Source organism: Aphelocoma coerulescens, chromosome 5 (genome assembly GCF_041296385.1).
Source record: "Aphelocoma coerulescens isolate FSJ_1873_10779 chromosome 5, UR_Acoe_1.0, whole genome shotgun sequence".
Lineage (NCBI taxonomy): Eukaryota > Metazoa > Chordata > Aves > Passeriformes > Corvidae > Aphelocoma > Aphelocoma coerulescens.
Genome location: NC_091019.1, coordinates 56,920,932 through 56,947,297, shown reverse-complemented (window position 1 = coordinate 56,947,297; position 26,366 = coordinate 56,920,932). Strand labels below are relative to the sequence as shown.

General features: G+C 40.6%; 2 protein-coding genes across 5 annotated transcripts in view; both read right to left on the bottom strand.

Annotated features, from left to right (window-relative positions):
• The window catches only part of DYNC1H1 (dynein cytoplasmic 1 heavy chain 1), a 45,891-nt gene extending 28,712 nt beyond the window's left edge, over positions 1 to 17,179 (bottom strand). The window contains exons 1-26 of the mRNA XM_069018283.1: positions 16,877 to 17,179; positions 14,264 to 14,351; positions 13,471 to 13,644; positions 12,986 to 13,241; positions 11,903 to 12,089; positions 11,460 to 11,731; positions 11,123 to 11,350; positions 9,535 to 10,611; positions 9,033 to 9,212; positions 7,953 to 8,102; positions 7,558 to 7,704; positions 7,271 to 7,411; positions 6,962 to 7,138; positions 6,739 to 6,849; positions 6,537 to 6,656; positions 6,077 to 6,316; positions 5,377 to 5,532; positions 4,893 to 5,006; positions 3,603 to 3,713; positions 3,315 to 3,524; positions 2,786 to 2,932; positions 2,396 to 2,562; positions 1,548 to 1,721; positions 690 to 855; positions 421 to 609; positions 151 to 339 (exon numbers count right to left, since the gene is read on the bottom strand). Of these exons, the coding sequence (XP_068874384.1) occupies positions 151 to 339; positions 421 to 609; positions 690 to 855; positions 1,548 to 1,721; positions 2,396 to 2,562; positions 2,786 to 2,932; positions 3,315 to 3,524; positions 3,603 to 3,713; positions 4,893 to 5,006; positions 5,377 to 5,532; positions 6,077 to 6,316; positions 6,537 to 6,656; positions 6,739 to 6,849; positions 6,962 to 7,138; positions 7,271 to 7,411; positions 7,558 to 7,704; positions 7,953 to 8,102; positions 9,033 to 9,212; positions 9,535 to 10,611; positions 11,123 to 11,350; positions 11,460 to 11,731; positions 11,903 to 12,089; positions 12,986 to 13,241; positions 13,471 to 13,644; positions 14,264 to 14,351; positions 16,877 to 17,147 (5,442 nt within the window). The 5' untranslated portion in view covers positions 17,148 to 17,179. The remainder of the gene's footprint in view (positions 1 to 150; positions 340 to 420; positions 610 to 689; positions 856 to 1,547; positions 1,722 to 2,395; positions 2,563 to 2,785; positions 2,933 to 3,314; positions 3,525 to 3,602; positions 3,714 to 4,892; positions 5,007 to 5,376; positions 5,533 to 6,076; positions 6,317 to 6,536; positions 6,657 to 6,738; positions 6,850 to 6,961; positions 7,139 to 7,270; positions 7,412 to 7,557; positions 7,705 to 7,952; positions 8,103 to 9,032; positions 9,213 to 9,534; positions 10,612 to 11,122; positions 11,351 to 11,459; positions 11,732 to 11,902; positions 12,090 to 12,985; positions 13,242 to 13,470; positions 13,645 to 14,263; positions 14,352 to 16,876) is intronic.
• A 6,104-nt stretch (positions 17,180 to 23,283) lies between these two features.
• PPP2R5C (protein phosphatase 2 regulatory subunit B'gamma) overlaps positions 23,284 to 26,366 on the bottom strand; it is a 77,983-nt gene continuing 74,900 nt past the window's right edge. For all 4 annotated transcript variants that reach the window (XM_069018278.1, XM_069018280.1, XM_069018279.1 and 1 more), the window contains one exon: positions 23,284 to 24,912. In XM_069018278.1, the coding sequence (XP_068874379.1) occupies positions 24,781 to 24,912 (132 nt within the window). In that variant the 3' untranslated portion in view covers positions 23,284 to 24,780. The remainder of the gene's footprint in view (positions 24,913 to 26,366) is intronic.

The following is a 26,366-nucleotide window of genomic DNA, read 5'->3' as shown; positions in this document are numbered from 1 at the left end:
TACATTAAGGATCAGGCCTTAATGTAATTGCTTAAATCGCACAAAACTTTTTCCTAGAGGAATAATAAGTCTTAGACTGATCAACTTGTGCATTAAAATTAAAAAATGCTCACCTGTAAACCCCAGAGATGAAAGGAGGCTTTTACTTACCAAGTGCTCCAGTTTCCTTCTGCGAAGGGGTGGCTGCTCCATCAGCACAGAGTCTGCCAGGACGTTGAGTGTGACCTCAACATTGGCTAAGACAGACTGGAGAGGACTGTTGTCTCCACCTCCACCATTGAGGGCTGACTCCACATTCTCAGACCACGCAATCTGGGCTGACAGTACAACAAGCTGAGCCTGTGTAAAAAAAACCTCATCAGACAGTTTTCCTTGCTGAAGTAACATATTGAAGCATATTGAAGTGTTCCACATTAATACCTGGTATTTGTCAATCCAAGAGATGTAGACTGCTGGATCAATTGAAGTTGCTTTTCCAAAGATTTCTACTTCAGTAACAGACTCTGCAAGCAATTTAGCAAGGGTCACTCTCATTTCTTTTTCAACAAGAGTGAGCCACTCATTGATCTTGGGATGTTCTGTGATGGAGACAGGTGTTTTGAACAGCACCTGCAAGAATTAAAGGTTTAAGTCAGTCCACATTCCCTTATTTTCAGAATTTTGTTTAGAAAGAAATACTGCAGCTATACCTCCTCTCCTTCACGTGAGGATATCCCAAGAACCACAGAATTGTCTTCATTGAGAATAATGCTAGAAACTCCAGCAAACATTTTCTTGAAGTGTTTCTGCAACTTAGCAACATTTTTGCTGTTTCCAATGATTTCAAGCAAGTCTTCATCACCAACAAAGTAGAACCTATTAATCACATAAAATTAGATCTGTATCAGAACTCCAACTATCATTTTAAATTTATAATTTATGCTTCATCCATGGCCACTACTAACAGAAGTAATTGACAACCATTTTCCCAACATTGCAAGACTGCATGAACCATAAATTTGCCAGCAGTTATACCTCAGTGCTACCATTAAGTTCAAATGGTCTGTACCATATGGAAGCATATACACGCTCCATACCGCGGATCATTTTCTTTACTTATCCATCTCTGAAATACCCACAGTAGAGTTTGGGATTGAATTGTCCTATGAGCCAGGGAGAGCTCCCACTCAGTACCCTCCTCACCCTTATTATCTCATGCTAAGTGACAGACTAGTTGAGGACTACAGGTAAGTCAAAATCAACGACCTAAATACTGGACTGTGACAATTTAGACACTGTCCTTCAATCAAATGGCAGAAGAACCTCTTAAGTTTGCAGAAATCAACTGCAACAGCTCCTTAGACAATATCTAGATCCTGCAACCAGCCACAGATGGGCAAGTAAGGGAAGTTTTAGTCCCATTTCCTGAGAAGTAGCTCTAACTAAATCTGTGTATGGTTGTAACATCTCATGCATATGCAACCCAGAAGAACTGGCAGAGGCTTTACAGAGCAGTACACCAACTCCTGCACAGAAACATCAGATTACTTCAAGAGTCAACTTCTTACCGAGGGAAAGAGGATCTCTCCCTTTCCAAGTATTCTCCCAGTGCTTTCTGTATCTTCCCAAGTAAGTCTGCTAGTCTCTCTAATGATCTCTGCACACCTTGAATGTTAAGAACATCCATCACAAGTGGAGATTTGGACACCTTTTTCATAAGTGCCAAAAATTCAGTGCTGATGCTGCAAGTAAAATAACACAATACATTAGTGCAAACTCAGTAACCACAGGCCTGCAGAACACCAAAGTTATTTATCTCTAAGTGACCACTCCACCTCTAGCAGCTGCAGAGGCTCTAGGGAACAGAAGCCTGAATTCCCCAAATACCTCTTTATCTACCTCAAGCCCACAACTTGCAACTTCTTTGCAGTGTTCAATCTACCAGTTCCAGAGCAGAAGGTCTGCTTTTCTTTACCTCCTGAAGAGATGCATAAATCTGACTATTTGATCTGACTGGAAGTGTGTGGAATGAGTAAGTGTGATCAGACCAACTTAAAAGAGAGGAAGTAAATAATGCTTAAAGGGTGAGATTAAAGGCTGAAGCCTGTTTGCTGCAGCCACAATGCCAGAAAAACCCTTGAAGTAGCTGACAAGAACTAGCAAGGAAAACCACCTGAGTCCTTACCATCTTCTAAAAATTACACATCAGCTTGTTTACTATAAACCTTTTTCTCTCATAGTTGCACCACCTTGCTTGATGAACTTTCATCTACAGCAGCTGTAATCCAGCTGGACCAGATAAGAATGCAGTCACTATTTCAACTCAGAGAGTGCTACAGTGAGCCATGAAGTTTCAGGCCTACCCACATGGTGCTCCAAGGGAGGCAAGAAAAGAACAAAACAATTAAAAAGTTACCTCTGGAACCGCTGGGTCTCCACAGGCAGCAAGTGCTTGATGTCTGCACTGCCAGTAAAGATACCCTCCAGGTAAACCCATCGCCTTTGGACATCTATCCAGACATCAAAGAGTGCCATGATACGGTTCAGCTTATCTTCCCAGCTAAGGGCATCTTCCTCAAACACCTGAAGTTTAAATACTGCATTAACATTTATTTTAATATTATCAAGTGTCTGACTATTAATAATTATTAGAGGAAACATTTTTTTGATAGTTACAAAGTATGCATATACAATTAAGAGTTGGTCAACTTTAAACAGTGAATACAGTCCCTGACAAAAATATAAACTACATAAAAGGGGAAGACAGAAATAAACAAAAATTCTTCAGCTTTGTTCTCCATTTTACCTTGTAGTATGGTGAAAGCTTCATAGCAGACACGCTGTTAATGTGCTCCTTGACTTTGTTGAAAAGGTCATCCCATCCACGAATCAAACGACACTTGTTCTGGTAATTGACCAAGTCCAGCTCATAAGTGTTCCACACTTCTCTTATCTGAAGAAAAAGATGTTTAAAATATGACATCAATCATTTCTGCTCCAACATAGTTACAAAGTTGAAATAGAGTAATCAGATTTTATTTTTTTTACCCAAAGATTCTGGGTTTACGCTCAAACTTTTGTTAAAAATATTGAGACCATGATGCAGTTCAAGGTGGGTCTTTGCAGTCACTACCAAGAATTGCTTTTCCCAAATAATGCGAGTTCCATCAGAGGAAGTTTCCATAGCTTTAAACTGTTCCCCAAAACAGAGCATTCCATGGAGTCTTGGCACTTATTTCAACAGCTTTGAGTGACAAGTTTACTACACAAGTAGCCACCTAACAGCAACCCTCTGATTTGCTATTACATGCATACATACAAGAGCTGATACTAGCCTGTTTCAAGAACTCTTCCAAAGCCATCTCTCCCTGAGCCACAAGCAGAACATCTTTGACGATTGCTTCATTTCTCTGTAAGTCCACATCCCAGATCTGGCCCAGGGTCAGTTCTGAGACAACCCAGTTAACATGAAGCCTCTTCATCAGTTGTTTCCAGTGTCGGTCTTTAAGTGCCTCGGATTTCAGTTCGATAACTAACATGTTTATCTACAGAAGACAAGGAAGCAATTACATCTTTGAACTTGAATATAAAAGACATCCATTTTAGCAATGAGTGTACCTTACCTTCATGTAGCCCTTCAGAAGTCTCTGAACATACTCATAGGAGGCATACTGTCGCAAACGGGCAGGGAAGTTTTTCAATTGGTTCAGCAGGCCATCCAAGTTTTGTCGAAGCTGTTATCAGTAACATAAAAGCACTGAAATCTTTCTCTACAAGTCCATGCACATAACCATACAAGTTGCCTATATATTTGTTACAGAAAACTCTCTCTAATGAGACACTAGCAACAGGACGGCTCTTTTAAGTGTTACCCGTATTTGCCTAAGATGTGGTTACTCTACAGCCGAGAATGTAATTTTATTGGTCTGACTGAGATTTATGATGTAGTCTTGTCACAGGCAGTTTGGTTATAGTTTAGTGTTCTTTCTACTCTTCACCGCCTGAGCACTGAACTAAAATTGATCGTGTTTACCCAACTGTATAATGAAGTTTCCCTAATGAGGTCCAACAGCCTATTTAAAAACAGCAGTTTCTTCTCTGTAGATGCAGTTCAATCTTAAAACTATGGAAACTGCATAAATCCCCTGTAAGATTACTTAAATGATGACAATCCTGTGAATAGTATTTAGCTTAGCCTCAGAAGAAACATGCTCACAAGTATTGCTACCAGAAAGCCGGGGGTGGACAACCCAGTGTGCCACGACCTTCCTAGAGAGAGCGTCCTGCAAAGAACAACTCTTCCAGGGGCGGTGGCAGGCCTCCCTGGGCAGCAGGGGATTTCAGCACGTGTAGCAATTTCTCAGCTACAAGTGATTCCAGCTCTTGTGATTAAGCTCTTTCTGAAATCACCCAAGGTGAACTCAGGGACAGAGAGATAGGAGCCCCATTTGGCAATTCCACAGAGGTAGCTTTAATTGTCCAGCAACCCCTGTGAAGGGGAGGCCAGGGACAAAGGCTCCCTACTGAGGGGCAGAAATAGGGCCTTTTAAGGGAAAGGCAGGGGGTGGGGTAGAAACCAACTAACCAACTGGGTACAGGCTATTACCATATAGAAACAAGGCATGCTGGGGGTGGTTCACTTTGTCACCATGACCCAGAGGAACGTTGCTTATCTCTGGGGAAAAGTCTTTTTGACCTGAGGCCTCTCTCCTCCAAGGGAGTGCAGAGGGCTCTTGTGCCAAGGGCTCCCAGCCCTCCACACACGAGAAACTGAAAAAGGTACCTAAACACTGAAAACGATCCAGACTGACAATTGAGCATGTCTATCTCAAGAGGCCTAATTTCTAATTTGCATATATTTGTGGCAGGTAACCACAGGCCATGTGTTGTTCATGTACACAAAAGTGAAGTACCTTGCGAGGCTGTACTGAGACCCAGGGTTGTTCTTTCATTTGATCGATCTGTTCCCAGACCTTGGAGAGTTCAGACCAGACACCTTTGAGATCCTGCAGCTCTTCAAGGGCTACCTGTAGTAAAGAACGTATCAAACATTAGCAGTTATTCCTAATTTCTTCAAAGTCATTAGCATGGGTGAATTAAACAAAATATTTCTAATCCATCAAAAACCTTCAGATAGCTTGCCAATTCAACAGAACTGCAACAGCAAGTGACCAAGATGAGATTTTTCCATCTCAGGTCACATAATAGTTTCAAAAGAATAAGACAGTTGAGGAAGAGATCACAGACAATCCCTGAAGGCTAGAACTGAGTCAGTGTGGAGTTTATGCCCTGATGTTAGTACAGCACACACTACAAGTCACTCTCCTGGGGGAGAAAATTATGGAACTGAAACATTTTTATCCCAAACTGCCGAGAAAGTGCATGAGCAGGTTGTACCTGGACGCGCTCTTCACTGCCACTGAGCAGTCCAGTATCTGTCAGTTCCAGAGCTTCCTTGGCCTTCGCACACTTCTCACGGTCATCCTTCAGCCTGCCGAATTTTCCTTCGTAAATGGTAAGAGCTTGAAGAGCCTCTTCTGGACGCAGGTTTCCCTAAAGTTTACATGGGATACATGAATCCAATAATCCTACAGTTACGCTGAAGGCAAGTTAAAAGCGAGGACTAAATATAAATATTGGTTTGTCTCATTATTTTTCCATTTCCATTTTTCTGACAATAAGACAACGTACTAGTCCACAGTAAATCTTACCACATTTTTACATGCAGTTTTTGGCTATACTAAAAAGCTTTTCAGGGGGGAAAAAAAAAAAAAAAAAAACAGGCAAAAAGCAGCTTGCTCCTGAATCCTCCTTCATGCGTACCTCTGACATATCCTTGTTTCAGACAAAGCTCTATTAGTCACTGAAGTCATTCACTTTTCTGCACCTAACAGAGGCCCATGTATTAAGGGTAAATTTCCCGCTGCAACTATTGCCAAAAATCAACACACTGACAGGTTATTATATAACCCTTAAAAAGACTTCTACTATCACCTAAAACAAAAAACTGCAAAAAAAGCATAAAAACAAACTCCCTACTTCTTACTGAATGCAGAAAATCTACCACACTTACTGAATATTAGTCATCACTACTTACTGTTACAGGCTTTGTTTTCTCCCAGTCTGTAAGCAAGTCAGTTGTTCGGCTCTCCACTGCACGATCCTCTTGAACTATTTTCATCTGCAGATTTGCTACTTGTTGTTGAATGGCAGAATCCTTCCTACGCATGATGTCATTAAAGGCACCCCATTCTCCTTCGATGTTGTCAATGTACAGCCAAGAAGAAGGAAACTGGAACCGTTGTTTCTCAAGCAAGCGCTGACCATTGCGATAAAGCTACAAGACACAGTGGTTTTAAGTTAAAAAGACAAAACTTAAGCTGCAAGACTAAATAAACATACTTCAATAAATGCTCACTATAAAGCTCACAGGATTTTTCAGAATATGAAGTTCAAGCCTGTTTTTAAGTGAACGTGAATATCATGAAGCTGCATCTTAAGAGCTAAGCCTGACATTTCTGCAAGTCAGAATCACTAGCAAAAGACAACAAACATACCTCAACTTGCTTTTCAAACTGTTTGATTTTGCGTTTCAAGGACTGCACGTATGTGATGAACGTCACAGCATCTGATGTGCTAGCAGTATCCACAGAATGCTGCTCCAGCTCTTGACGGGACTGTTAAGGGCACAAATCAGTGTTTTAGCATTCTACAACAGTTGATCTGAAAGTGAAAAACTGGGATTATGACTTTTCTTACCTTAGAAATTTGTGAATGAAACTCTGTCATATTCTGACCAAGCATCTGGCCAAATTTGCTAAGCACTTCCTTGTGCCAGGAGTCATACTTCAAGTTCACCTTTGATTGTACCTACAAGTGAATAATGTTACATAATAGTTATTTGTCACCCTTGTTATTTTCTGTTATACACCTATTCTGAAATTCAATGCATTTATCACAAAAAAAAATTACAGTTTCTTACCTTGCCATAGTCTATGACAACAGGTCCAAACTCCTTTCTGGTTTCTGCATTGTCAAATGTTCCTCTTGCCTTTCTTATCTGAACTAAAAGGGCCTGCCACTTATTCAGGTCTTCTCCAAGACGGTTGTATATATTTTCAGCCTGCATATCCCACAGACACTGGTACTGCAGCCAAACCTAATGGAGGTATTTCACAATGTTCAGAACTTCCCCAGTATATTCCAAAAGATGTGTTTCCCTCTAACCCCCAGGAAAACTGAAAGTCCACATTCATTTTAGCTGTACCATTATATCCTGTCAGCCTCCTACCTTGACATACTGCTCCACTTCAGTCACAATTCCCATGACAGCTGAGTATGACTCCTCCAGAGCTGCAGGGCCGTCAGGCATCCTTGTCAATGCATTACGATAGAATTTCTCTTCCTCAGACAGCTCATAGTGCACTCCAACCTAAGAACCACAGTCATACTTGTGACATACATGAATTTCCCGAGCACTCAGGTTTGGTTTTAGAGCAGCACACTAATATATTGAGGACAACTAATGACAAGGTGAAAGCAATTGCTCAGACTTAGACACCGTTTCATTACACTTACCTGATATCTCTGACTTTGAATTCTTGGCAGCGACAGGATTACCATCTTCCAAGAAAACATTTCTTGGTAAAGTTTGTATCTACAGTCTTCAATTGGTGGATTCAAGTATATCACCTGGTTGGTTATTCTTAGTTCATGTACAATGTTCTGCAGAAACAGTAAAACACCCAGTTTTACTGGCAGATACTGCTACATATAGACAAGAATTTTGGACTTCAAGAAGCACTTTTCAAAAATAAACTTGCACTTAAATGGGAAGAGGAAAATATTTCTCCAAAAACAGATGCAGAAGAAATATTTATCTCCCATATAAGCCTCAGAAATAATTTATGCATTAACTGACAATAAGAAAAAAATCTAATGCAAGAAAAAAAAAACCTCACAGGAAAACTTACTTTGATCTTGGGTTCACCACCAGGCTTATGGCTCACTTGAGGAGCATCTGTATCCATGTCAACTTCTGCTTTGTCATCTGCCTGTCCCAGAAGAACCTGGGTCCAGGCCCTCAGTCCAGCTTGCAAACGAACACCCAGGATTCTCTCAATCTAAAGAAAAGTAAGGCACATTGGAGGAAAAACCTGCAGATTCACTACATGAAGATCCTTGCTATCAATATATTCTGACACCAGGCACACTATAGCACCTCGAAGAACCAAGTGCTCCTATACCAAGCCATTCCAGCACCAGAAGGGGCTTACCAGAAGAGAGCTGGAGAGGGACTGTTTACTAGGGCTTGTAGCAATAAGACAGGGGATAATGGCTTTAAATTGCAAGAGAGGAGGTTTAGATTAGGTATTAGGAAAAAATTCTTCACCGTGACGGTGGTGTGGCACTGGAACAGGTTGCCCAGAGAAGTTGTGGGTGCCCCATCCCTGGAAGTGTTCAAGGCCAAGCTGGATGGGGCTTTGAGCTACTGAATCAGTGTCATCACTGCCCACGGCATGGGGGCTGCAACTAGATGATCTTTAAGGTCCCTAGCAAGCCAAACTATTCTCTGATTAAAGAGGTTTAGGAGTTTTGGTAGATTTTCACTGAATATAGTTCAAAGCTTCTCCTGGTTCTTATGGACTTTAATGTAATGAAACCATTTTAACTGTATTGAAGTTGGCCTAGTGACCAATAACCTGAAACTTAACAGGCAGAACCAAACAATATGATGGCAATAAGTCTTTGCTACCAGAATAGCAAATTTCCACCACCCTTTATCTACCTTGCTCCCCAGCATCTTTTAGGCAGTCAAGCTGTATCAAACCTTTTTCTTCAAAAGACAAAACTCCCTTTGAATTAACTGATCCCAACAGACAACAGCAAAAAAAACCCAACACAGGTCTTGCATCTTCTGCATACCAAAAATACACTGAAATTTTCAGGGAATGAGAATTTTCCCCTGGGTGACTAAAAAGAGAATAATCGAAGTATATTTTGCACCTGAATGCTACCTCTACACATATACTACTCCTTGATCTGCAACCTACCTCCATATCCAACTTATTGACCCAGATTGGCAAATTTGAGTATGAATGAAGATTTAAATCATCCACAGCTTTCTGAACTCTGTTCAAGATTTCGGAGAAAGTCTTGTGATCATACATGCATGTTTCCAATGATCTGACTTCCAGGTCTATCTTCTCTTCAATAATGAGCAGATCATCCACCTGAGATAGTTTAGGAAAAATGGGATGTTTGACAGATTAGATCAAGGAAACAATAGTTACTCAGTAACAGTTAATCACATGTCTTTATTTGGATGCAGCAGTCAATCAATTTTAGCAATATCAAATGAAAATAGCACTGCTAATAGCAATTTTAGCACTACTAAAAGATCCATCCAGCTGATCAATTTGTGCTGACTCAATCAACTACTTAACCCAAGAGCTGCAGAACTGGTTCTCAGCTATTCAGTGACACTTTTGGATAACCACACATTACTGAACTATAAATGTAAAAATTCTGCAGAATTTGAAAGATAACACAAACCTTTTCCTGGAAACTGAAGACAGTCTCGGCCAAGCGCTGTACGTACGGATCAAGTTTGTATGATTCCCACACAAGTGCAATTCCTTCTGCAATCAAAGCCTGCACCTCTTTCTTCAAGCCAGCGACCAGCAGTGAGATAGTATTACGCTCTTCTACTTTCTCACATGTTCGCTCGTATGTGCGGACACTTTCAATTAGAGAAATAGCAAATGGATAGAGCTGATTTGCTTGGTGAGCTTTGTTGACAATTGCTAGTGGGACACGGAAACCAAGCCACTTCAGGTTTCGGACTTCTTTTGAAAGTGTAATTATTTCTGGAAGAAAGTTGACTTTCAGTTTCAGGACATTTCCAGTTCGACCTCGAACACGAGTGCTTTCGATGGTGAAAATGCGACCAGACACACCAAGGTTGCGCTGCTGAACTTTTCTTGCCCAGTCATCAAAGATCTCCTGAGTGTTGAGCTTCATGCGGAAGCTATCTCCATCCTGCTTTAGCTTCTGACCTTCTACATGGTTCTCCCAGCCTTTGCCAAGGACATCCTCCACACGCTTCATGTAAGCAGTGAGCTGCCTGTCAATCTGTTTTGCCCAAATTATAGACCCAGACACAGGAGGCAAGTCACGAACGTGACTCATTTTACATGCTTGACTCTGTGGGTACTGTACTTTAAACTTGTCATGAAGAGACTCAATGTCATCTTTCACACGCTGGATCAATTGTGTTTGGTATTCACGAATGGCACCACGAATGTGAGGTCTGACAAACAAGGCGTTAAACCGGGAGAAGATTCTGAACATTTCATTGGCATTCTTTGCTGTACCAAGCTGGTCTCTCAAACGGGCTGTTATTCTTGTTTCAACTCTATCAATTCTTTCATCATAGCGCTTCATTGCTGCCTCCCAGGCTTCTGTACCTTCTTTGGAAACATCTAATCCATCTACTTCCTTAACATTCTCATAAGCAAGATTGACTTCTTCAATTGCATTAGCATCTGCAGCATCAAAAAGGACTTCTGCTACTTTCATATCTTGTGGTTCAGGTACCTCTCCTTGATTTTGCTGGGCAACAGCAGTTACCTACATTAGAATCACAGTGTAGTGAGTTGGATACTTCAGAATTTCCCTGGAAGTAGCAAAATGCAGTTGGGTTCTAAAAACATTGCAAAAAACCCCTAACAATCCAGTGATACATTCTTAATAAACTTTTGGTCATGCTTCAGATTTAACTTCCAGTAGGAATAGGGCAGCACAGTTACTTTACAAACTTCCGTTACTGTGCAGCATAAGCTCATTTTCCACCATGGTTTTAGCCAAGTTCAAGGATTTAAACATTTATTAATCTCCTCTGTATTATGTCTAGACTTGCTGTGTTTACTAACATGAGCATGTATTATGCAATGTAAGTCAGAATTAAAGCTAAGCCTATTAGCAAGGGTTCAAAACTAAACTGGTTTTGGAAGCATATATGGAAACTGAACGTTACTATTACTATTGCTATTGCTATTACTACTGTGTTGGTAACTTCAAGTAATAGTAACACTCTTGAAGAAGCCACACAGATTTTCTGTTTGGTAACAACCAAGATTACCTGAGGTCGCAAGACTCTCACAATGACTGCCCTCAGCTGTTCATGCTGACGCCTAAATTTCCTCATTTGATCAAGACGACTCTGGAGTTTCCTGTGAGCAGGATTGATGCGCCACACCATCTTCAGGTTTTCTTCCCTTTTTCTTTTCACAATATCTCTCAGCAGAACTTGTAGCTTCTCATATTCATCATCCCAGGTTTGGAATACCTCAAAGCATGCAACCATTACCTGAAAAAAGTTTTAGAACAGGAACTTTAGCTCCCAAACTAAATGCTTCCTGAAAGTCACTGTCCAACGCAAAACCACAGCAACCAGTTTCACAAAACCATGAACACACCTTTTCAAATTCTTCATAAGCAACATGCATCAGTTTTCTCGTTCCCAACACTTTAAGCAGCTGAGAGCTCAGATCTCTTGAAATAGCCTCCACTAAACGCAATGCCCTTTGGATTGGGTATTTTGTGTTCCTGATTTTTCTCAAATGGGTAAATATTGCAACAAGGGCCTGCCTGATTTTGTCCAGCTCCGTAGCAGACAGCAAATCATTCAGTGGAAAGTCTTTCATCAGTGGATTGTAGTCATTCACGGTTTCCAGTGCCTGTTTCAGACCTAAATGGAAAAGATTTTGAATATAACTTTTCATTTCATTGACCAAAATCTCTACCTGTAACTACTCCAAGATTCCTCTTCACAGCATTGTTCTTTGTACCACAATGTTCAAATTTTTAAAAGCTTAACTGTAGGACGTTTGTGAAAAATGTTATTGATTAAGTATTTTACCTGTGTCTGTATCAAAGCTGACAGTTGCATGAAAACGTTTGCCATGTTTTAGAATGTCCAGAGTCAGCAGAACTTCTGGGCTTTCACGTTTTTCCTGAATGCGGTACAGGGCCCGTTCCAAATTTAACCAGAAACTTATCTCCTGCAATGCAGTGCCTGATGCAGGATCTCGATCTAATTTGGTCACCTTCGAAGTAATGGAGAGAAAGAGAAGGGAGGGAGAAAATAGTTTAATTTAGATGCTTCAATTGTAAGAACTTGCTGTTACTAAATATAATTGAAACACATAACAACCGCTAGGTTTTAATAATCCAACCTCAGAGTTTTGGCACTTATTCTTTGAAAAGTGTAGGAACTGCATGCAACATGTGACGAGTGTAATTCCAGAGATCCTAAAGGTCGGTTTTAGAACCCCCACATAACAATCTTCAGCACAGCCTAAAAATGTTACCTGCCTGCTTTCCTGAGCAGTGTCTGTATTCTGGTTAATAGCAGATGAGCCAGGCAAGATAACAAATGTTTTATGCTCTCAGGTAAGGAAAGACAACTGTTACAGAGCAATATGTGTTTACTGTGGACACAGAGGCAACGAACCCAGAGTACTATCTGAGATGCTAATTTTAAGTAACACCAGCAGAACAGCAGTTCTTTTGAAAAGTAACAGGCGGAAGTATGAGATTACAAGATGGGGCTGCAGCAACAACTGTGAACTGGTTGTGCATGCACCAGGGGCAAGTAACGAAACAAGCCAGTAAGATGTGTTCCTCTCAATCTGAAGTAAAGATCTGAAGAGTAGTTACAAAATTCACAGCTAATGCCAGTTACTTGAGTCTATTCCAATATGTATAAAACAGTCATAGTCTTCGCCATTTGTAGAACAATTTAGACTAGATTCCAAGTTTAGACTAGGCTTAGCCTAATTTAGACCAGTGTCTTCTGGTGACTGAGACACCTGGTCTCAGATCTTCAGAGTATCCTGCATGAAGCAGCATTTTACCAATAAACTATGAAGAAGATACAAGGTACTACAAAGAAGTTCTTATTATTCGGTTGTTTTCCTTTTCCTGTTCTTTATTTGGTTACCTTTTGTATTTCTCTAATCCAGCGGTTGACTCCAGACTGTAACTGATTGAGGAACAATGGATCCTCAGCCTTCTCACCAAAATCTGTAACCTTTGGTTTTTCTCCACGTTCATAACACTGCTTGGCAACGTTAGTAATGGTTGCATGAATTGGCAGACTGATCTCTGGAATTTCAATATTTTGCTGCAAATGCAACAGGCCCATTTCAAGCTCTGCAATCTTTTTCTCAACAGAAGGAGCCATCTTATCTCCATCCCTGAAAAAGCACAGACATTTCCATGTAAGAAGCCAAACCAAAAACCATACATAATGCATTCAGACCTGAACTGCTTCTCCAGAGGTAGCAACAGCATCATATGTGTTTGTGTGCTTAAACAATTCACGTGATTCACCTTGAAGAGTCACTGTTGTTTGAGTTTTTTTTAAATCATTAAACACTTACTTTACTTCATGAGCACAGAAATGCAGTATTTATACTTAATTACCTGTCTGCTTTGCCAGATTCTCGGATATAGGACTTGAAAAAGGGAGCAACAGCATTGCTAATGAAAGAGTGCAATGTTTCATATGGAGAATCTTCACTGAGAGTGAGCACTCTGAGCTGGGAAGACACTGGTTTGTCGGCATCGATCACTGCTGTACGTTTAATGAACGCCAGGCTACGGAACAGAGAAGAGAGTTACTAACTAATCATCTGAAATTTAAATGACACAATAGCTTTAATCTAACTGCAAGTTCAGGAGTCAAATGGTAACCTGTATCATCATACTTCACAATCTTTCTCCTAAGAGACTTGAACACAAGTCTTCCAAATCAATACATCTTTACTGTTCAGTAATAAGCAAGCTGAGCTATCAATAAGGACTCTGAAGTAGGGGCACACTAAAGAAACACACATTTTACAAAGCTCCAGAGTCAAATATGCCTCAGGATAAATCACAAATATGTAAGAGTCAGACATAACCAAAGATTATTGAACTCAAGTTGCGTACATGACAGTTGCATGTATGCCAAAATTAGTAAAATTTTGTTTCTTTAACCCCAGAGATATTTCTTTAACCCTAGAGATAGAAATCCTAGGTCCACTCCTTTCAGCCTCATGACACACCCTTTTTTAATGAGAGCCTCTACCTTGAAAAGCTATTGCCCCACTTGAATAAAAACACTGCCTGAAAGGACTAGGTAAGCCAGAGGTAAATTTGTAGGTAAAATAGGTACATCTGCTTGTGGTTTTACATACATTGAGTAGAAATGTCAAGATCTATTTCACTAATTCACCTGTTTGACTTTATTCCATAATGAATGTCAGTGCTGATACTGTAGGAAATGAACTCTTTTTCTTCTTCTCCTTCATCTCCCACATCCTCTGCAAAAAAATATAGTATGCAAGAAATACTTAATTTCTAACACATTTGCCACTCCTTCTCAACCATCTTCTGCTATTACCAGGCTATTTTCTAACCTTTAAGTTCCACACCAACTTAATTAACTTAATTAGGTCAAATGTAGCTTTGCAATATCTCTGATGCAGAATGGGTTCACTGTCTTTTAACAAAACTCCACTAAGATTTAGGTTGCTATAAAAACTAATAAAATATTTCAGTAAGTGAATTTTAACTCACATTCTGAGAGAGAAATCTGCAATACAGACCGTGCATTTATTTGCTGAGACATGTTGCCAGGACAACTATGCTTCAGTGAGGACGTTAAACAGCTGCTTTTTCCTTTCAAAGGTGGCTTTGTATTTTCAGACTTCTACTTTGAAAATTATTTGGAAATTAAGTCTCTGAACAAAAAAAAAAATCTGACAGAACAAAAAGCCAAGCTATGGAAAGTACTCAGGCATTAGCACAGTCAGTGCATCACAGATGATGTAATTGCTGGGGATGCAGGCAGTCGTGCTGCAATGCAGTGATTTCAGTGCAGAAGGTTACTCCCTGTAGGGGGACACACTCTCACTGGACACATTACAGCAGACTCCGTCCTGCTCCGATTTCCTTTAGCCCTTAGGAGATACAGCCTCAGGGTGTCACATCTGTGGCCCCAAGCACCAGAACCCTGGTCAAAGAGCAACATGGCACTCAAGACCACAAGAATCCATATGAGAGCTGTTGGCAGGCTGGGGAGCTGGTGATACCAGAGAGCAGCTTTTATGCAGAAATAAGGCTTCTGTTTTATTGTACTTGTAATCAGTAATCTACTTCATGCTATGTAGTCCATGGACAAGCTTCAATAATAACAACATTGTTTTTAATAGTGTCAGAGCTCTCCATATGCTCCTGGAGGTTTCAGATCTGTTAAGTTTGAACACCTGGATGGCAATCATAAAATCCACTCTGCCCAAGTAACTGCTATTAAACCAGAAGACATGGACAGAAATGGTCTCTGTGCATCATAAATTAGTATTTGGCTTTTGAAACACATAGTGAGTCTCTCCATTTCTTTTTATGCATACATATATAATATCTATGCCATAAGCCTAGAGATAACGCTTCCAGCCTGAACTAGGCATGATCCAGGCATAGCAAAATGCAGAAATCATCTGCATTAATATTAAATGGTTTTCTTTAGATCTTATTACACACTGCATCAGGAATTCATAGACAGCTGTTCTTTTGTTCTCTTCTAGAAAATTAACCCTACTGAAAAAGAAGTCTCAAACTTTGGAAACAGCAGGAGGAGGATAATCAGCGGAAATAGGCAAAAAAATAAACAAAGATGGGGTACTTTTAAGTAACATCTGAAGTTTACAATGAATAGACAGTGAATGGAAGAACCTTCTTGATGTTTCTCTATGTGTGCAGCAACTGCAAGGCATATATCAGGACGTTACACTCTTTCTGCTGACATGTTAAATAATGCAATATGAAGTATGACTTTATTAGGATTTGATATATACAGGAACAGAACCACCAGCACACCAGGAGCAGAGATCCAGAAGCTTAATTTTGCAAGCTCACGCTGGCAGGCAGGTAGCCATTTACAGACCGCAGGGGTTTGTTTAATAGTAAAAGCCTGCATTATTGATGAAACCTAGCTGTATTTTGTCACCGTTCATTAGGCTGCATTCTGTGACAGTAAGAGCCTACTTAGCAACAGACTTGTTGACAAGTCATTTTCAAAATAAATAGTCAGTAACAGCAGCATGTAAGTAACAAAGACGCTCAAGCCAGAGTCTCAGCTTAGCTGCAGTATTACATGCAGCATTTGACGCCGTTCCGAGCGCAAGCAGCACGGCCACCAGGCTTTGATAACTAAACAAAGGCACGGCAAGGTCCACGTCTTCGTTTGTCAATTACAGGAACTCCTTAATTAACCATGAAAAGATACTTTTTACAGGTCGATTCAGGCCAGGGGTATTTCTTCCCCCTTTATCCGGGGTTTTGGGGCTTTTGTTCTGTTTCAGAGCGGCTATCTGCCTCGTCCAGAAGGTCACTTCCCCAGCAGCCTGGCTGCCGCAGGAGCGGTGCCACGGCCGACTGACGAAGCACTTTCGGTGCCTTTCCAAGCAGGACCGGCCACAGCGGCAGCACGCCCGGATATGCGCCCACAGCCAGCCCGCAGCCCCGCCGCGCATCCGCCCGGGCCCTGGAACAAAGGCGGCGGGGGAGGCCGGGCGGCGGCAGCCAGCGGGACCCGGCTGCCGCCCGGGCTGTGCCGCCGCCCCCCCGGCCCGACAGCGAACCCGCGGTGCCCGGCCCGGCGCCTCCCGGCTGAGGCCGTACTGATGCGGAGCGGGTCCGCAGTGCCCAGCCCGGCGACTCCCGGTCGGGCCCGCGCTGAGGCGGAGCGCGGCCACGGCGGAGGCGCGCCCCTCCCACCCGCGGCAGGGCGGCGGCTGCGGTCGGCAGCGGCCATTTTGCCACCGCGGCGGCTCCGCTCCCGCCTCACCTTTGAGAGTGGAGCGCTCCACCAGCACCGTGTGGACCTGCGGGTCGGAGAGGAACTTGCGCATATGCTCCACGGCGCCTTTCTCCTCCAGCGCCGCTTCCAGCGCCGCCGGCGCCTCGCCGCCATCCTCCAGCAGCAGCGGCACCAGCTTGCGCAGGTGCTTCTGCAACACCGACACGTCGGCCACGTTTTGCACCGCCGAGCCCGACACCTCCATGCCGCCCTCCTCGCCGCCGGGGCCGCCGCCCCCGCCGCCGCCGGAGTCAGACATGCCGAGGCAGAGTGACACCGGCCGGCACCGCGCTCCGCCCGCCCAGCCGCGCCCCGGCTATGCCCGCCCGCCGCGCCGCCAGCCCCGCCCGGCCGCGCCGCGGGGGAGCCTGGGACGGGCGGTCCGGGCCGCTCCGCCCCGCCCCGCCTCACCCCGGTCCGCCCCGCCTCGCCCGCCGGCCGCTGCTCCCCGCCATCATCTATTCGTAGAATCATGGAACTGTTAAGCTTGGAAGACACCTTAAAAATCACCCAGTTCCAGCATGCCTGCCATAGGCAGGAATAGTTTCCACTAGACCAGGTTGCTGAGGGTCCCGTCCAACGTGGCCTAGAGCACTGTCAGGGATGGGCATCCACAGCTTCTCTGGGCAACCCGTTCCAGCGCTTCGCTATTCTCACTGTAAAGAACTTCCTCCTAATATCTACTCTAAACCTACTCTCTTTCAGTTTGAATCTATTCCCCCTTGCTCTGTCACTACACGTTCCTGTAAAAAGCCCCTCTCCGTCTTGTAAGCTACCTTCAGTTACTGAAGGTTTCCCCGCAGGAAACCCTTCCACAAGGGTTTTATCAGAGTGATTTATTCTGGAAATAGAGGGCGGGATGTGAGCGGAAAGGAGAAGGAAAAAGCCTCCCCCCACCGTGCCCTGGCAGCAGCGCCCAGGTGATATATGCTCTGCTGTTGCTGCCTCATTACCCGGAAGATAAAGCAGACCCGAGGTTCATTTGTCCAAAGGAAAAAAATGTTTATTTCATGTGAAAAATTAACCCAGAAGCCATAGGTCAGGTGGCAAAAATTACATATTCCCGTGAAGAAAGCAGCAGGCCAACTGCAAGGCTTCTTCATTGAAGTATCTCCGGTGCTTTACGTACCCAGCCCAGCCAGCCAGCTGTGCTAATTACCATTTAATGAATCCGGCACCCAAACCATTAATCCTAGTCTTTTGTGAGACTGCATCCCAAAAGCAAAGGACATAAAAGGAGACAGGGACTAAAAGTACGTCAGTGAGAAAGGGGATTTTAATTAAAAATGGAAGAATTTAATTTTTAAAAATTCCTAAACATGTTACAGCAGCCCCATCCCAATGTGTGTTTGACTGATTGAGGTATTAGATGAGTTTAGCTCACTGCTGCTGAGATGGACAATCCCGTTTCTCCTTGCCCAAATTAGTCCCCCAGTCCTGGCTGGCATTTGGATGTGTCTGGGAGAGGGGAGGGGGCAGTGAAGTTCCAAAGCAACTCCACTGACTCCCCAAAAGTACACTTAGGGATGGTGGGTGACCCACAGACTGAAACTCCAGTTTTTGCTCATATGGAGATAGAAAAGGGAATGTTGCCCGCAAGAGAAAAGCAAAGCAACCACACAAAACCACGTCTGAACCTCCCATGCATTTCCTCAATAGATACTCAGGGAAATGCAGAGACTCCCCAGGCCCAGGATCTGCTCAGATGTACTGCCCAAGAAGTAAGGAAGCTGGGGTGGAATATCCTGCCTGGTAAAGGAAGACCTGATCTGTAAGCCTCTACACAAGTGTAACTAAGCATTAAAGCATGCATGTCCAGCTATGACACTAGAAATCAGGAAAGCTCACACACATATCCCAGCTTCTCCATTCCTACCAAGGGAAAAAGCATGCCATGCTCAGGCAGGCTCCTAAAGCACTTACAAGTGCAGTTCAACTTTGAAAAAAACAGATTTCTTAAGTAAAATCTCAAACATTCTCTGGAAGAAAAATTATTTGTTCAGCAACTAAGTTTCAACTGCAAGCACCAAAACTAACAGAGCTGATTGTTTTTTGATGAATCAAACCTATTTAAACCCCTCCCTCCCCTTAGAAATGTAAATTTTTGGATGAAGAAAAATAGTGGTAGATTCTTCTCTGAATATAGTTACTGAGACAGTGGTTAATACAACACTCACCTATTTTCAATTTTCCAAAGTCTAGTTTGCTGACATCTTGTAATTCTTCTACATGTACGTTGTTTCAGGATCATGTTTCATACGAAAAAAAGCGCTAACTTTGCTAGGCTGTTTGAATTCCACCACGGCTATCCCACATCTGGTCTCAGTGGATGGCTTTCCAATGCAGGGAGAATTAGCTACTTCTTACATCCACATAGTAAGCACCAGTACAGGCCAAACCTCAAACCCACAGGTTAAATTAACACTCTGGATTTGGAGATGTTCATTTAAAGGGTGTTGATAATATACCTAAGCAATCTACATACATCTCAAGTGTAACTCGGCATCTCTTTGGAGGTGAGCTCAAGTGATGGTTCCCAGTACGGGCATGCTCGTTCTTCTGGAGCAGTCATCACCTGCTGCACCAAACTGTCATAGAATTTTGTAGCTTACAAAGCGAGATACAATATTTCATTGCTGTAAAACTGTTGCAAGGAAAAAATGCAAATAAGGAAAATAGGGAAGTAAGGAGAAGGAAGGACAGGCAGAGGAAACAAATTCAAGTAAACATTTATATACACTGCTGCTGACTTGCAGAGAAAGCAGGGTCAAAAAACCCTCAACAAGTCTCATCTTACTGTAGGTTTTAAAATCAGAAATGCTCCATGTGCAACAAGTCTTGAATTCTGGTATCTAAGTGCTAGGCTACTTGCAACTAGAAGCCAGCGTAGGTAGAGACTTTGTATTCCTTTAATCACTTCAGCCTAATCTACTACGCCAAGGGGAGCAGGAGGAAGATGCAAGTAAAGTTAAAGGAAATTGAAGCAGAGACAAGATAAACTAACTTTTTGCACAGGTTCTCTTCCGCAGAAAAAGTCTATGGAGAGATAAAAGGCTTTATGTTGCTCAATCAGGGTGAAAAATAATTTGCCTTGACGTGGTGCTAGTTAATTATGGATGTCCTTTTCTTGAGCACACAAAAGACCTGGCCCTTCCTACAGGTACGAGAAGCCACTGAAATCAGCCATCCAAAGGCAAGATTGCCAGTATGACACATTTCCCATATAATTTAACTAAAGACATGTATTTCAGAGAATCATGAGAATAGGACTTGTCAAGGCACAAGACTTGCTCCTAGGAAATGCCATACAATATATGTAGAAAGAAAACCATAAATTATAAAAGAAACAATTTCAGGGGAAAAAAAAGGATTTTCCCTATACTTAATATTAATTTGGTAGTATTTGAGACCAAAAACAAAGGGAAAAAATCCAACAAGTAACCATTAGTGCAAATCACTTGCTTTCCCATCTCTAATCCTCTTGCATCTTTAATTCTATAGTGAGTGTACAAGAAAAATTACTACGGCAAGGTCTTCATGCTAGCTTGAACCCTCTCAGTGCGGTTTTCTGGATCACAAAAATGCCTAAAATAGCTCAAGGCAATTATGTGACTGCCCTCTCCCCTCCTCACCACAGGGCCACTGCTTACAAACCTTCCCGAGTGTGAGCAGACCTCGCTGGGGCAGGAATGAATGCAGTCCCCGTGTGCCTGGCTCCAGGAAGAGCCAGCTGCAGTCGTGCTGCTCTTCCATTAGGTGAGGAAGGAATAATGCACTGCCTTCTTCAGCTCCACAGTAAATTCTCCCTTGGGAATTTCTTCATACAAAATGTTTAACTACATCAAAGTTTTATTTCATGAAGTAAAGACAGCTCAAGCCAAGTGTCCTCATAGAAAAGAAACTATAATCTAGGGAGACAGTGATATGGTAATTAGAATGGCATTTCTTAATTAGCTATACACAGTCAGTCTCCACAATCACTGCACATAGTAAGGACAAGATCCAAGGGGCAGAAGCGCTCCACTTTTAGGTGGGTGACCCATAAAGGGAACCAGAACACTAGGATAACCTGAAATCACAGCTATCTCCTGTAAGTACCTTGGTGAGGTGCATAAAGCAAATGAACGTATCTCCAAACACAAGCAATATGTGCTATACTAGCACCTTCCTTTCCAATTCCACAAAGCCAAACCACGAAAGCACTGCCAAAAAAGGCTGCTGGTCAAAGCCCCAGAGCCTAATTCCCTTAGAGGGAAAGGATTAAAGGTCATTTCCTGAACATGTTGGCAACTCACTAAGGTATTTATATGGAAAAAATATCATCCCTGTCAGCATTTTAAAACATTTTGAGATGTATTTAACCCTGATTTCCAAAAGTGAGTAACTGGATCCTCAGTTGTTTCAGTATCTTGTTTTTCATTCATGATTTGATGAATTTATTACTGAGCTCATGAAGAAAACTTTTTTTTCACTACACAAAAACCTAACTTGTAACTCAAATCTTACATTTATAACTCAAGTCAGTAGTCAGCTCTTGATCCCAGGCTCAACGCCCCCCCAACTCCCCCAGCGGCTGAAGGTCAGCTTTATGTGAATCTTTCCTTAGCTCTTTTGAAGATTTTTATGGATTGCAGAGGGAAGACGACTCCTACTGCAGACTTCAGTTTTTCCCTACACCCTTGCCACCTGATCATGTATCAACTACCACAATATAATCCCAGATTTTGTGGCTACTTTGCTTGAAGCCTGTCAATACAGAAATGTTACAGGGGAAAATACTACAGTATGAAAGCAGCATTTTTCATATTTGTAGGTTGGAGTATTACCAAACCTCTTTTAGTACTGACTGGTGTTCTACAAGTCTGCATTTTTTACTGAATATCAATATATCAATTATTCCTGTTTTTTTTTTTTTTTTTTTACACTAATGGCCTTCCATCTTTTTTTGCTTTTGAGAAATTTATGAAATTATTTTAATTTGTACAGCTGATTCTGCTAGCAGTGATAATCTGAACACACCCCCAGATACCCTGTGTTAAATTTAGTTTCATGATGAACAAGTAAAATTCACATGTTCTTTATTTGTCCATATAATACACCTTTTTTTTTTTTTTAAGTTTTAAAATTAGATAAAAGCATATTAAATGGCAGGTGTATGAAGTTCTTCAGAAACAATGCCAGAACAAAAAATTGAATTACAAAATGTTAAAAAATATGTCGGTACATTTGAACTTAACATTCCACTAATGTATAATGTTACAGATATTGTCTAATGAAAAATAATTGTGCCACTTACCTATTTTTGCTGTTTCTAGGAACTTTTTATTCTGTACATAGGACGATTCTGTACAAAATATGAAGTCTACATTTTTATTACTTATTACCATAAAACAAGGTACAATGTATGTACAATATTAAAATGAAGCCATACTAAAGCCACACTAAAAAGACACTTGTAATATTACTTTTGACATTCCTGATGTACAGGTGTAATTTTGGAAAATGGGGGAAGGTATCAGACAGAACTTTATGAAGAACAACAATCACCAAAATTCTACTTTAAATTTTCTTTTTATTTTGGACATATTAGTTTTAGAATTGTTTAGTACAAGATTATACGAAATATATAAATATTGATAATAAACATGCTAAACCATTAGTGGTGATAAGATTTTGGAATATTGCCTAAGCAAATGTTCAGTGGCCCAAAACTTCAAATATGCCTTTATAGGGAACTTGAAGCCTCTAAATTACCACAATACTTCCTGTTTTGGTGAGTGTTCATCTTCAATAAAGAAACAAAATCTAGACAGTAAAAGATGTTCTTACACGTTGAGTATCACACAATCAATCAAACATTGATATACAGTTGGGTTTTTTCCTCCCCTTGGGTAACATAAGAATAATTCCTTTCAGCAATCTCTTGCACAGACATACTGAACACCCAAAATCAAAGTTAACTGATAATCTACCAGCTAAAGATGGAAGTTCAAACAATGGTATATCAAAATACATAGATGTTGCTTTACACAATTAAAAAAGCACCCTTTTTCCCTCAAAAGTAGAAGGCATCTTTAAACTGTTTTCATATAGTTTATCCTAATGGTAAAGCATTTTCTTTTTCAAGTTTTACAGGAAATGTTTTCAGACACAGTGGACATTCCACTTAAAGGTTGGGTTGGTCTTTAAATTTAGTTGTTGTAAGCCAATATTTACCACTCACAATTTTCTTCCAATAGACAATGTAACAAATATTGGAAATTGAATGTTAAATGCAACCAACAAACAGCAGGCACTACATCTGCACAAGGTTACTATGAATGTCTGCTTTGAGCAATATTTTTTTTTATGGATGCAGGAGATGTTATACTTCCTTAAAAAATAAAACAAAACTATTTTTAAAGAAGCCACGTTTTTTATCTCTTTATGCATCAAGACATTAAACATTAAGTTATATCATGTTACTGCCAGAGACAAAAGAAACTAATCACCCATTTAGAATAGCAGAACACATTTCAAACAGCTTGTAAGCAGGATAAGTAAGTCAAAATACTGGCCACCCTGAGAGAAATCAAATATTGAAGACAAAGCACTATATTTTTAAAGAGATTTTCCTCCCGTGCTTTTCCATCTACAACAAAAAGCTCATTACATGCAAGTAATCTTGTGGAATATATAGCAGCATTTGAAGATCATCAGCAACTCAGATGCATTTTCAGTTCACTTGTGAGGTGTATTTGCAGCACATGTGCTCTTTACAACAACAACAAAAATATTTTCACGGTAAAATTATGGTCACTATCTCCTCAGCTCTTAGATTCATTTAAAAAGAAGCCAGAATGGAATTCAGGAGTCTGTTCCTTTTCTTTTTTTTTTTTTTCTTTTTTTTTTTTTATTTTAATAAGCTTATGATGTTGTGTTACCTGAAAGGTTTTGTTCATCTTTCAGATAAAGACTGATACAACTGAAATCACACATAGTATCTGCCACAGAATATTGAACTCGTAGAGCCCAAGAAAAATGCTGAGTATTAAAAGCTCAGATAAGGGAAAAAACAGTGAAAGAGTTATTTTATTGACTTGAAAAAACTTAAAATGAAATTTTATATTCAGTCTGTTCCCAGTCATAGTAAACAAATTTTCATTTTAGGAAAAATTTTTCTACCAGTTCATATCTGGAATACTGGTGCCATATTATACACTAAAGACTGGAAGATATGGCTTTAAATCTACATAAAGTATTAGGATGTGGTATATATATATAGAGAGAGATATATATATCTTTACCCTAGATAAAAGAGAAATGAATTTACAGAATTCTTAGAAAGGAATGATGACTGAGGATTGTCATGAAAGTTACCAGTTTGTAAGCCATGTTTTATAATAAGAAAGAATAACTGTATTTTCAAAACTGCTGGTATATTACAAGACAGCAATAATGTGGAAACAACTGTAAAGCTGAGAAATCCTAGAAAAAGTTTAATACTTATATTTGAAATAATTTCACTTTTGAAAACACACGTTTATCATTAGTACCAACTATTGGTCATTCACTTATTTAGATGGAAAGATTTTACAGAATGCTTTTTCTCAAATACAACTATAAAAACTGCATGTTATCAGCTAGTTGGTACTATGACAACACCTCCAGGAAATTGCGTCCACTTCATGATAGTCAACCCAATATTCTGCAAATGGAACGGGGTAATTTACCATTGTTTGAACTACTAATCTTGAGCTGCATACTCTATTAAGTTATTGCCTAGAGAACTGGGTTGAAGAAAGCTTTGACTTTGTGTGTAACTGATTGGTATGGCACAAAAAATTAAGTTCTACTGTAGAACTGAGTCCAGAAAAAAATTTTCCTCCAAAATAATATTTCACTGTAATAGTTTAATGCCCATCATGTGATATTAATTCATCAGCTCTGCAATGTGATTCCAAGGCTTTCATGGTATAGATATCCTGAGGCAGTTCTGACTTGCGTCGCACAAGAGGACGATCTTTTTTCTGATCTTTTTGTGCCTGAAATAAAAACAGAACAAAGTTAGCCAAACATACTAATTACTGAACATTACTTAAGAGTACTTTTTGCACATCAGTACATTCACTTACAGAAAAAGAAAAAAATATATGGAAAAAAAGTTTATACTTTCTCCTCTTTACCCTATCAGCTATGCAGTTTCAAGTATTAAAACCAATTTTTTCTGTAAGAGGAAAATTAAACAGCTATGAAATTCTAAGCTATTAACAATCATGACATCACTACCTTTTTACCAATGCTTTCTCAAAACCAGACAGTATTCCTATCAAAGTATCTTTACAATTTATAACAGTGTTTTTATGTAGTTCCAATATCTGAATCACCTACTCTAATTTGCTTGTTTATTCATGTTTTTATATAAAAAGTCCTTATAAAAAAACTGCCTGGCTTTTACCTAGCCACTGATTTACTGGCATGTTCAAAGTTATTAAGTCACAGTAGTCCAACTTTATTGTGGCAGAGTATTCACTAAAAATGCTTGTGTAAGTCTGGTTCAGGAAAAAATTCCTGATCTACTTTCCTCAGTCAGTCCAGCACCTCTTCAGTACGCACATTCTGTTATACTGCCAGCCTCTAGCATAAACTTTACTTTCACTGAAACTGTATAGATCTTCAGGTAGTTTCTCATTTCTGAAGTTTAATTTAAGAAACAAAGCTGTCCTTTTGACTGCCTTTTCTTTTTTTTTTTCCCAATGGATAACAGTAGTAGCTCTTGTTTTAACATCAACTGCTGATGGTACTTAGCAAGGGATGTGTAACTGTCCGTGCAGTGTCCTCTCAAAGACTGATGCAGGAATGCTACCTAGCCTGCTTTCCACAATACTCTAATCCAAAATCAATTCTTTTCCTGCCCGGTGATCTGAACTTATCCATCCTCTTGCAGGCTTAGTTTTTCTAATGAAAGAATTCCTGATTAAAAATATTCTATTACCTCGGCTAGGTAATACCTCTCCTTGAAAACTTGGCTTATAATCTTTTAGTCATCTCATTTCTTGCACACTTGGTGAGCAAGGAAAGGGAAGACAGCATGCACTTGGAGAGATGGCTAAGGAATGCTTAAGCAGTTCCAACCCAAGTTTCAGAATTTTGTTTAGTTTACAATTTGTTTATTTTCCATTAGTGTCATTTCTTTAAATCCCCACCCTTTCTTAGAATTGTGGGTGGTAGCAAATCAAGCTCATTCATAGGGATATGATGCATTGTTTTCCAGCTGGAATGCTACCAATGAAGCTGTATATAGCCCAAACTTTATAGCTCACAAAGCTGAGTTCTTTGTAGAAAAGAAGGTAAGACTTAGATGAGAGTCCTTGATTTTAGTCTAGGCTGACATTACTGTTTCTGCATTTGATATTGTATAATACTGGCCCAAATCATCAAATTGTTCCAGGAGCTGGGACTGGGAATTTTATTTTTAACTGATTGTCCCAACTACTAG